Genomic DNA, 11,399 nt, shown 5'->3' on the forward strand with positions numbered 1-11,399 from the left:
TCAAAAATAAATAAATAAATAAATAAATAAAATAAATTTCTGTAATTCCTACTAGATATTAAAATACATTATGGGCTGGGCGTGGGGCTCACGCCTGTAATCCCAGCACTTTGGGAGGCCGAGGCAGGGGATCACTTGAGGTCAGGGGTTCAAGACCAGCCTGGCCAACATGGTGAAACCCTGCCTCTACTAAAAATACAAAAAATTAGCCAGGCGTGGTAGTGTACCCCTGTAATCTCCTTTACTTGGGAGGCTGAGGCGGGAGAATTGCTGGAACCCGGAAGGCAGAGGATGCAGTGAGTTGATATTGTGCCACCACACTCCAGCCTGGTGATACAGCGAGACTCTGTCTGAAAATAATAATAATTATAACAATAATACATTATGAATTTAAAATAAAAATAGTGTGATACTGAAAAAGATATAGCTTGATTAATTAAACAGAATGGAGCCATAGAAAAATAAAACACTAAACACATATTGAAGAGGCTCTGTACTAAGTTTATGTTTACACATGTTAACTCATTCAATCTTCACAACAACTCTGTGAAGTGGTTACTATAATATAATTATCACCATTTAACAGGTAGGTGAAATGAGGCCAACACAAATTTAGTGGCTTGTCCAATGTCCCACAGCTAGTAATTAGCAAAACTAGTAATACTATATGCTCCTTATCACAGCATTATTTGTAAACTGGGAATAACATATATATTTACATATATATACACATATATATGTAAATAAATTCTAGAATATGCAAGCTTTTTTCCCCCTTGAAGAGAACATAAGAAATTATGCTATTTACAGCCAAAAGAATCATCCTACATCAGACCTACAACAGACCATGTTGAGTGGGGGGTGACAGGATTTAATTTATAGTTTATATTTTTAGAAGACTCCTCTGGCTGCTGAGGGAGGAATGTTCTGGGGGTGGGAGGTGAATCCAAGATGATTAAGATGGTAGCAGTGGAGGAGATATAGGCAGATTTGGGATAAATTAGGAGGGGGTATGTGAAAAAGATAGGAATTGAAGATGACTTTTTAGGTTTGTGGCCTAAGCAATTAAACAAAGGGTGAAGCCATTTAGTAGGATGACAATTATTTTAAGAGGAGGTGGTTACTGGTAGCCTGGATGGAGAATTTAGGTTTGGACAGGTTAAGTACAAACGATAAGACAACCAAATGAAGATCTGAGCAGGAGATGACTACACAAATCTTAAGCTGGGAGAGCGAGCTGGGGCTGAATGCCTCAATTTGGGAATCATAAACATGACATTGACATTTAAAGCCATGGGACTGGATGAGATCATTTAGGGAGTGAGTGTAGATGGAGAAGAAAAGTCTCAGGTCTGGCCCTGGGTTGAGGTGGGGATAGGTTCGGGGTGTGCTCTGACAGACAGAAGGAAAAAAGAATGGAACTCAGAGGAGCCAGAGAAACAGGACTTCCAGGAACATGGGTGACCCAGAAGCCAAATGAAGGAAGTGTTTCAAGATGGAGCGAGTCAACAGGTGTTCCTCGAATACTGAGAGGGGCCAATTAAGAAAAGAACAAAGAACTGGCAATTGGATTTAGCAAGATGGAGGTTACTGGTGGCCTTGGGACAGGGTAGTTTCAGGAGGAGGTTCCCAAAGCTCAATGGAGTGGGTCAGGAGAAAATAGGAGGTGAAATGATGAAAGGGAGTATGACAACTGTCCTGAGGAGATTGCTCTAAACCTGGTCTCTAGATTAGTGGGTATCAAACCAAGTAGCATGTTACAGAAATGGACTAGAGATTAAGTTGCAAAATAGAAAAATCGTTTTCAAAGCACAGATTTTATTTTTAAGCATTAACATGCTTTATTATTTAATGTGTTATTTTGACATTATAAAATATTCACAGTGCGTGCATGCATATGTATAAATGAGGAAACTGAGGCTTCAAGAGGTTAAATAACTTGTTTAAGCTCACATAGATAGACACTGATAGGGCCAGTGTAGATTCCAGGCAGTGTGTTTCTAAAGCCCATACCAAGAAAAATTCAAGCACTGGTAGTTAGCAGGGACTACCAGGTTGTAGACTGCCAGGGTTAACATGAGTCCTTCATTTAACTCTTGGTTACTGTCCCAATTCCAAGTCCTTATTACATCTAAAGGGTAATTTTTAAAAGCAAATACTCTTCTTTTTTGAGGACTGAGAACAAACACAAAATACATGCATCAGTTACCAAGTTTCCAGGTTAATTAACAAAGTATCTTAAGCTATGAACCATCTGGTCTACAAGATTCATCAGTTTAATAAAACAAATAATTCAGCTGAGAACAGACAGGTAGGAAGGGACATAAACCACTGAGAGAGTCAGGTGGCAACGCTCTGCCCCGCCACACCGGCACCTACCTGTGGTCTGCACTGGATTTCTGTCTCCCAGTCCACAGTCTTCTGTTCACAGAGGACGGCGGGGGAGAGGAGGGCAGAGGCGGGGGAGGTAGAGAGGGCAGAGGAGGCAGGTTTCTTTTCTCTTTCCTGAAGCCGATGCCAGGCTTCCCATCTTTGTCCCCTTCTCCGGCATGTTTGAACGTTCTCCGGGGTTTTGGCAGAGGGTTGATGAAGGGCTTTGTGGGGGAACCCTCCGAGCCCCTGTACACGTTCTCAAGGCTCCGGTCCCAGGGCCTTCTGCATGAACCTTTCCTGTCCTCCACAGCCTCGGAGGCAGGCTCCCCGCCTTCCAGCTCCGAGGGGTGGACCCTCTGGCTGACTTCTGAGCCACTCCCGCCTCCCAGGTTCTCAGGAAGGGTGGGCCCCGCCTCTGCCTTTTCAGGTGGGCAGTGTGGGGAGTAACAAGTTCCTGGCAGCTGAGGATCCAGCCCTGCTGACCCATCCTTCAAAGCCTGCTCGAGTTTCTTGACCTGCTTCAGCACTGAGAGGTGATCGTTCTGAAAGCGTAGCTTGCCAAGTCTTGGCTCTCGGCCTCGGCTCCAGCTAGGATCCACTTCCCGGTCTGGCTGGCTTAGGTCTTGCCCTGGCTCTGGGTCCTGTCCCGCGACGTTCACTGCTCCTTTATTCCTCTCCTTCTCTGTGCTCTCTGTTCCTGGCCTCATTCCATTCTTAGCCTCTGTGACCTGAGTTCTCACCCCATCACTACTCCTCCTCTCCACCAGACAGGACGTCAGATAATCCCCCTGTGCATCTGTTCTTCTGCTGGGTGCAAGAGCAGCCACCTCTTTCTTCCCTTCCCATTCTGATATCTTGTCCTTTATGTTGAGGGACTTGTGCCGGGGTCCGGCTCTGGCAGATGAGCAAGGGTTCTGAACGCCTCTGAGCTGCTTCTTCCCAGCCCTGCTGGCTTCCGCAGCTGGGTCACTGATGATCATATCCAAGCTGAACATATCCATTCTCGACTCTAGCGTGAGGTTGCGGAGCCCTTCCAGGGGGCTCCTTCTGAAGCCGGACTCCTGATCAGTCTCTAGAAAAGGAATGGAGGACTTAAGCGGATGCCTTCGAGGGTCTTTCTCAGTCCTTGGACCTTCCAGCTTGACCCTGCACAAGAAAGACAAACACCAGGTGAGTGATTCTTATTGTTCTTGGCTGGTCACAGAGATTTGCTAGAACTTAGATATAAATGTTATATGAAAGTCACAAACCACAAACATTGAAATCCCTATTTAAAAAAAAAAAATCACTTTGTGGGCAGGGTGCCGTGGCTCGCGCCTGTAATCCCAGCACTTTGGGAGGCTGAAGTGGGAGGATCACTTGATGCCAGGAGTTCAAAACCAGCCTGGGCAACATAACAAGACCCCCATCTCTACAAAAATTTTTTTTAAATCATCAATTTGTGTTTTTCTTGGGGAGACAGCATGGTGAAATGAAAGAGCAATCAGGTTTTGGAGTCGAATAGGCTTGGGTTTAAATCCTAATTCAGCCACGTGACCTTAGGCAAGTTGTTTAAATCCTCTAAACCTCAGTTTCCACCTCTGTAAAATGAAGATAATAATAATATGGGCCGGGCATTGTGGCTCATGCCTATAATCCCAGCACTTTGGGAGGCCCAGGCAGGTGGATCACGAGGTCAGGAGTTTGAGACCAGCCTGGCTAACACGGTGAAACCCCATCTCTACTAAAAATACGAAGATTAGCCGGGTGTGGTGGCAGGCCCTGTAATCCCAGCTACTCACTTAGGAGATTGAGGCAGGAGAATTGCTGGAACCCGGGAGGCAGAGATTGCAGTAAGCTGAGATTGTACCACTGCACTCCAGCCTGGGCGACAGAGTGAGACTGTCTCAAAAATAAAAATAGAAATAAAATAGGAGTAATTTCATGAGGTAAAAGATTACATACGCTGTTTTTCCTGCTTTTTGTATCCGCAGGCAGTTCTTTGCAATGACTATTTAAAAACTAAAACAACATCACAAGTCACGAAGTTTGTGCTACCCCTGAACTTGACAAATTGTCTGATTCAAGTGGGCAAAGCCACAGTGATTGGGTACATCTGAACAGAACCTCCTCGGGCATGGAGCCTCACTAGAGTGAGCTCTCCATGAGCCTTGCCACCAGAACAGGGATTGTTCTGTTATTTTGGCCTGTTGTGGCCAAGTCTGCACCCCTAGCACCCAGAACAATGCCCAGGAGAGTTGGTGGTCAATAAATATCTGGTGCATGAATGAATGCCTGAATAAAGAGGCAGATTCAGACTTCACACTTGGCCTAGAAATGCACTGTCTAATAGAGTAGCCACCAGCCACACGCGACTATTTAACTTTAAATCCAATGAAATTCAAGCTTCAGTTCCTCAGTTACACCTGCTACATGTCAAGGACTCAGAAGCGCCACGTGGCTGATGGCTACTGTACTGGATGGGGAAGAAGAATATTTCCATCACTGAAGAAAGTTCTGGTCTAGATGTATATGTAATGATATATGCTTTCCAATGTAATTTTAGGAGATTAGGTAATGCCATGAAGATATTAAAAATCATTTTGAAAGGAAAACATTTTTAGATTAGTCTACCAAAAATGAGAGTATTTATTTTCCAATGCAAACATTCTTCCACCAGCAAAGGTTATGACTGGGCACAGTGACTTTAGATGTGCCGACACTAGCTAACACCTCATGGTGCCCATTTTCTGAATGTATAGATCTGACTGCATGGAAATTCTGAAACTCCAGTTAAGGTTCACCGTGAGAGATGAATAAGTAGCAATTTCATGCATCTTGTTACTATTCAGCTTTCTATTCTAAAGGTTGTTTGTGTAAAGACCTCTTCCTCAATAGAGACATTAGCACATAAATTATGCCACAGTTCTTGGTTGCACGGCATAAATTAGAAACTTGTGAAAATGCAAACACATTTTTTTGGCAAACATATTTTCCTATTTTAAATATAGCTATCAAGGCAGAATTCCTTATTTAAATAAACAATTAGGGTTCAAAACAGTGTGTTTACAAAGAGAAAATATTTTTAAATTGTTCCGTCACCACTGGGGACATTAGCATGGATTCAGATTTTAGTCAGAATCAGTGTGTTATTTCACTGAGGGTTCAAAAGGCAGAAGTGATAGTCCTTGCTCTCACGGTGCTAGAGGCAAGTTGAAGAGAGAGACAGACACACACATGAAAACCATAACAATCCAGGTTAGTGCCTGCATGGGGATGACTGATGATCTACAACGTGGTTATTAATGTCCTATGTGCTGTGAGGCACTATTGCCTAGTTAAATACATGGGCTTTGGAATTGAGGGACTTGAGTCTTGAATCCTAAGTTTTTTTGTTTTTTTTTTTGAGACAGAGTCTTGCTCTGTCGCCTGGGCTGGAGTGCAGTGGCCGGATCTCAGCTCACTGCAAGCTCTGCCTCCCGAGTTTACGCCATTCTCCTGCCTCAGCCTCCCGAGTAGCTGGGACTACAGGCGCCCGCTACCTCGCCCAGCTAGTTTTTTGTATTTTTTAGTAGAGATGGGGGTTTCACCGTGTTAGCCAGGATGGTCTTGATCTCCTGACCTCGTGATCCGCCCGTCTCGGCCTCCCAAAGTGCTGGGATTACAGGCTTGAGCCACTGCGCCCGGCCGAATCCTAAGTTTTTCATCTTCCTTCTGCAGACTGAAACTTTATGAGTCAGAGGCCACATTTATGTTGTTTACTGTGTCTGGTGTATAGCAACTAGTCAACAAATATTTATTCAATGAATGAATGAATTCATGAGTTAACATGTAATATGCCCAAAGTACAGCATACATTCCTAAATCTTGGTATCAACAAATGGAAACTATTATTATTGTAAGTATCATAGTTGTCTAAGAGCCCAAACACATGGAGTGACATCACAATCATGGAAACTCTGTCTGAAAACTCGAGAGGAACAAACGATGGCTTGCTGAAAGCTCACACTGGATTTACAAAACTCATGCAACAGAGGCAAGGATGCCGCAACCGCCCTACTAGTCCCCAAGGACAGAGTTCCTGCTCCATGTGGTTGCCCGCCCAAGAGTTTCTAGAGTTCCTGTTTACAGGATTCTCCCACCCTGTAAGGGGTTCCAGCCTGGGGCGCAGAGCTGAGAACCCCTCAGTGGCTGCCAACTGCTTTGTGGATGTGAGAGGATCAGAGAAAGGGCTCCATCTGGGGAGAAGGAAACAAGCACGCTGATATTAGATGGGAAAACTGACTGTGGACAGGTACAGCTGCAAAGACTTAGGGCTCAAACATAATTAAAACACCTGAACATCCTAGTAGTTAGAAAAATAAACCCGGAATTGGAATGCATCAAGGAAAGGTGGTAGGAGAGTAAGAAGCTGAGCCAGCGTCTACACTCTCAGGGGAGAAGTGTTCTTACTTGTCAGCCAATTGGCAGCTCAGGTTTTCAGTCTGGCTGTGGCTGCCCTTGGCCAGCCTGCACACTGTCATCATGTCAGCACCGAGGGGAGCTCCAGGTCGCCTGGGGGGACAGGGATGCACACCCAGTGAGCCACGACAGCAGGGCCTCCCTCAGAGGGGAGCAAATCTAGGCCCACACTCCAAACTATTTATCCCTGATAGGTTCCACCCAGGAGCAGGGGGTGGAAAGAACACACAATTTGGAATCCCCAGCCTAGCAGGTAGAGCAAGGGTGCAATCCTGAGGTCCACCTGGATTCAGAACTCATGCCACCCTCTTTGTATATATCTTTTTTGTTCATTTGTTTTTTTTTTTGAGACAGAGTCTGGCTCTGTTGCCCAGGCTGGAATGCAGTGGCATGCTCTCGGCTCACCACAACCTCCGCCTCCTGGGCTCAAGTGATTCTCATGCCTCAGCCTGCCCAGTAGCTGGGATTACAGGTGTGCACCACCACTCTTAGCTAATGTTTGTATTTTTAGCAGAGATGGTTTTTCACCTTGTTGGCCACGCTGGTCTTGAACTCCTGGCCTCAAGTGATCTGCCCGCCTCAGCCTCCTTAAGTGCTGGGATTGCAGGCGTGAGCCACTGTGCCTGGCCATCTTTGTATATATCTTTTAGCTAAGTTCACCAAAAATTTTAAGAATACATACAAACTTAGAAAGCAAAACATAAATAACAAGACCCAATGCTTTTTCAGGCTCTCTAAGAACCACTGTGATGAGCTAATAGTCCCCAAAGAAGAAAGTAGTTGCCCTTTTATTTGACACAAGACATAAACCACACACCAAAGTGGAACTGTCTCCACAGGGATACTCTAGCCTTCTGCGAACCCTGACACTGGGTGTAAACCCACACTGCCCTTGTCTGCAGAGCCCCGCATGGGGAGCCCCTCCCAGCTCCTCCAAACTGAGGAGGAAGAAACACCCAGTCATGAGGTCATCTGTCTGGTCTGAGGAACACCAGGAGATGATCTTGGCAAACCCAGGAATCCCACTGAGTTCCTTAAACCCCCCAAATAGAAAGGCCTGTGTGGACACCAAGGCAGCAGCCTCAGCTCAGAAGTAGCAGTTGAAGACTCTGGTGCCTGACCCCCATATAAACTGAAGTAACTGATTAAACTTCATTGCTTCATAGCAAGTCCTTCCAGAACTCTGTGGGTAGAAGTGTCTCCCAACACGAGCATAAATGGACATGGCTCAGGTGAAGGTGCTGGCAAGGTGAGGCCCATCAGAGAAGGCCAACAGGATGGGCCACGCAGTCCTTCTGTAAGGCATGAACACCAGCTAGCTGGTCCTCCTTAGTGGAGGGGAGCCACCTCCTTGACTACAGCTCAAGGCATATCAAGATACTGGGTATTCACATTACTTTTCCAGGGAAGCCCCCTCCCAACTCCTCCAGTTTCCAAGATTCCTACCCTATTTCCCAGGATGGTTTCCCTGTTAGGTGATGGGATGGCTGCCTGATGTCCTGGCCTGGGCATCCTCTCCCTCCAGAGAAATCAAAGGGCAGAACTTCAAGACATGCAGGTAGCTTATGAGAAGAAGGAGAGGAAGGGAGGAAAGCCAGAGAGGAAGAGAAAAAGAAAAGGAGAGTGCACATGGGTAACAAATGAACAAGAGGGAGGCTGGGGAACCATGAGCTGAGGGAGCAAGGAAAGGAACAGACACATCTGCCAACTGTGTGTGTGTGGGTGGACAGGAACATGGAGCTCTGGCCTGTCCATGGAGTTCAGCTGTCCCCCTTCCCAGCAACTCAGCACCAGACATTGTAGGGTTCGATCTACGTTGTAACCAAGCCTACTTCTTTAAAGCAGCCAGGCCCCAGGGCTTGCCCATCCCATCATGCAGCATAGCCCTGAAAGGCCTTTCAGGGACAGGAAGGAACTCATTGTCCCTCTTACAAAGCTCCGCAGAGCTGAAAGCTTCTGGAGTCCCTCCACTTGGCTGGGCCCACAGACACTACTCTTCTGTCCAGCATCTGGCAGCAGCCCCAGTGGACGTCAGGGAGAACAGCCCCTCCCCACCACTGCCACCACCCTCCATGCAGACCAAACCCACAAGAATCCAACCTTGTTCCATATGAGCCAGCAGCTCTCTTCCAAGCTGGCATCCCCTTTCATTGGCACTAGGACAAGGTGCCAGGCCATGTGCAGGATGCACCGGAGGACTCAAAGATGAGTGAGACACAGTCTTTGCCGTCATCGACAGCACCAGGGCTGTGCCTGGGTCACAGTCAACTCTGTAACTCCTCCCATGCTCTCAAGAAAACAGTTTCCCTATAGTTCTCAGGAAGCACAGCTTTTCCAAAAGGAAAACGGTCCACTGTGTCTAATGCACAGAGATGCATGTGTGAACCTGGAGGTCAAAGATCACAAAAAGCACTTAAACAACTTGATACTTAAGTGAACTCACTTCCCATCAGGGAGTAATAACTTCCAGCACGAAAACCACGATCCCTAGAGAAACGGCTGATGCCGTATACTGAGAAGCAAGTGCAGGGGGCTTCAGAGGCTGGTACTGAGGGGGCATAGAATCCCCCTGCACACTCAGCAATCAATCCATCAGCATTTCTGAATTCACAAAAATATTAAAAATGCTGCTATAAAAAATTGACCTTTCCCTTTTCGTCTCTGATGATTAGCAGTTGTTAACTGGCTGGGCACGGTAGCTCACACCTGTAATTCCAGCACTTTTGGAGGTTGCAGTGGGCTGATCACTCGAGCTCAGGAGATTGAAACCAGCCTGGGCAACATGGCAAAACACCGTCTCTACAAAAACACAAAACTTAACCGGGTGTGGTGGTGCATGCCTGCAGTCCCAGCTACTTGGGAGGCTGAGGTGGGAGGATCTCTTGAGCCCAGCAGATGGAGGTTGCAGTGAGCTGAGACTGCACCACTACACTCCAGTCCAGGTGACAGAGTGAGACCCTGTGTCAAAAAAAAAAACAACAAACAAACCAAAAACCATTAATTAAGTAACGAACCCAGCTGAATTTGCTAGTTGGGATGCTCTGTGACTTAAAATACCATGATAAACTTCATTATCACTTTACAGGTCTGGGATTGTGAGACAGAACTATTTTCCAAAGTGTGGTCTACCAGGGATTAGTTCCAGTCAACCTGGGAACCCTGTCAGACATGCAGATTCCTGGGCACCTCTCCAATGTACCAAGACGTACCAAAGCCAACTGTCTGAGGGCTGCTCTGGAATCTGCATTTAAATATGGTAAATCAAAGGCCACAGAGGCCAATGTTCTGGCCTGGGCATCTCTCACTCCCAAGAAATCAAAGGGCTGGGCTTCAAGACAGCTTGAGTTTTTATACAACCCAAGGTTCCTTATTTCTTTTTAGGCAATTTGGTCTTGTGATCCAAGTAGACTATATTCCAAGAGAGATAATGGAATGATTGATAGTAATAACACATTTTCCCACTCAACTGCTTTCCATAAAAATAGAACTTTCTATTAACCAGATGGGCTTATTACTAATAATTTTAATTAGACTGGCTGTGCATGGTGGCTCATGCCTGTAATCTCAGCACTTTGGGAGGCCAAGGCAGGCGGATTACTTGTGGTCAGGAGTTTGAGACCAGACTGGCCAATATGGGGAAATGCTGTCTCTATTAAAAACACAAAAATTAGGTGGGCGTGGTGGTGGGCGCTTGTAATCCCAGCTACTGGGGAGGCTGAGGCAGAAGAATCGCTTGAACCCGGGAGGCGGAGATTGCAGTGAGCCGAGAACACCCCACTGCACTCCAGCCTGGGCAACAAAGCGAGACTCTTTTTTGAGACTCTGTCTCAAAACAAACAAAAATTAGACTAAAAAGTCATACAAAATTTTGAAGCTAGCTGATGAGTACACAAGAGTTCATATAATTTTTGTAGGCTTGAACATTTCTGTAAGTTTCAGAAACTAAGTCCTACAAGCTGAAGAAAAGTATTTTTAAAATTCTAACATCTATAGCTGATGATGTTTATCAACCCAGTCCATAATCTAACCCTGTTGTTCCTCTTGCTAAAGTGAATACTGTAAAATCTTTTCTTGGCTCAAAAATTTTGTTTGGCCATTGACATGATGTTGACTGGAGGGTTCAGAAGTTAAGAAGCTGGGTGGGACTGGTCTGAAGGCAGTGAGTCAACTCAATTGATTATTCACAGTCAGTTATGCATCCAACTCCTTATTCTACTCTTCCCCTCTCTTCCCCTCTTCTCACTACTGCATTTGACTCGTATCTTTGTGGGGTTTTTTCAAGTATTCTTTTTTTCTTTTTTGAGACAGGGTCTCGCCCTGTCACCCAGGCTGGAGTATGAGCCTGATAGAAATGTCCTAAAATTTCATAGTGGTGATAGTTGCACAATATGGTGAATACACCACAAGCCACTGAACTGTACAGTTTAAGATGGTGAATGTTGGCTGGGCGCGGTGGCTCACGTCTGTAATCCCAGCATTTTGGGAGGCAGAGGCAGGTGGATCACCTGAGGTCAGGAGTTCAAGACCAGCCTGACCAACATGGTGAAACCCTGTCTCTACTAAAAATACAAAAAATTAGCCGGGTG

The 11,399-nt window shown here is 45.9% G+C and overlaps 1 protein-coding gene across 1 annotated transcript in view; it reads right to left on the reverse strand.

Moving 5' to 3' along the window:
* DENND2A (DENN/MADD domain containing 2A) overlaps positions 1-6,903 on the reverse strand; it is a 116,275-nt gene extending 109,372 nt beyond the window's left edge. Inside the window, exons 1-2 of the mRNA XM_011941289.1 lie at positions 6,805-6,903; positions 2,380-3,519 (exon numbers count right to left, since the gene is read on the reverse strand). Of these exons, the coding sequence (XP_011796679.1) occupies positions 2,380-3,519; positions 6,805-6,878 (1,214 nt within the window). The 5' untranslated portion in view covers positions 6,879-6,903. The remainder of the gene's footprint in view (positions 1-2,379; positions 3,520-6,804) is intronic.
* Between the last annotated feature and the right edge of the window lie 4,496 nt (positions 6,904-11,399).

The sequence above is a fragment of the Colobus angolensis genome, unplaced genomic scaffold, assembly GCF_000951035.1.
Source record: "Colobus angolensis palliatus isolate OR3802 unplaced genomic scaffold, Cang.pa_1.0 Scaffold2, whole genome shotgun sequence".
In the NCBI taxonomy this organism is placed as follows: domain Eukaryota; kingdom Metazoa; phylum Chordata; class Mammalia; order Primates; family Cercopithecidae; genus Colobus; species Colobus angolensis.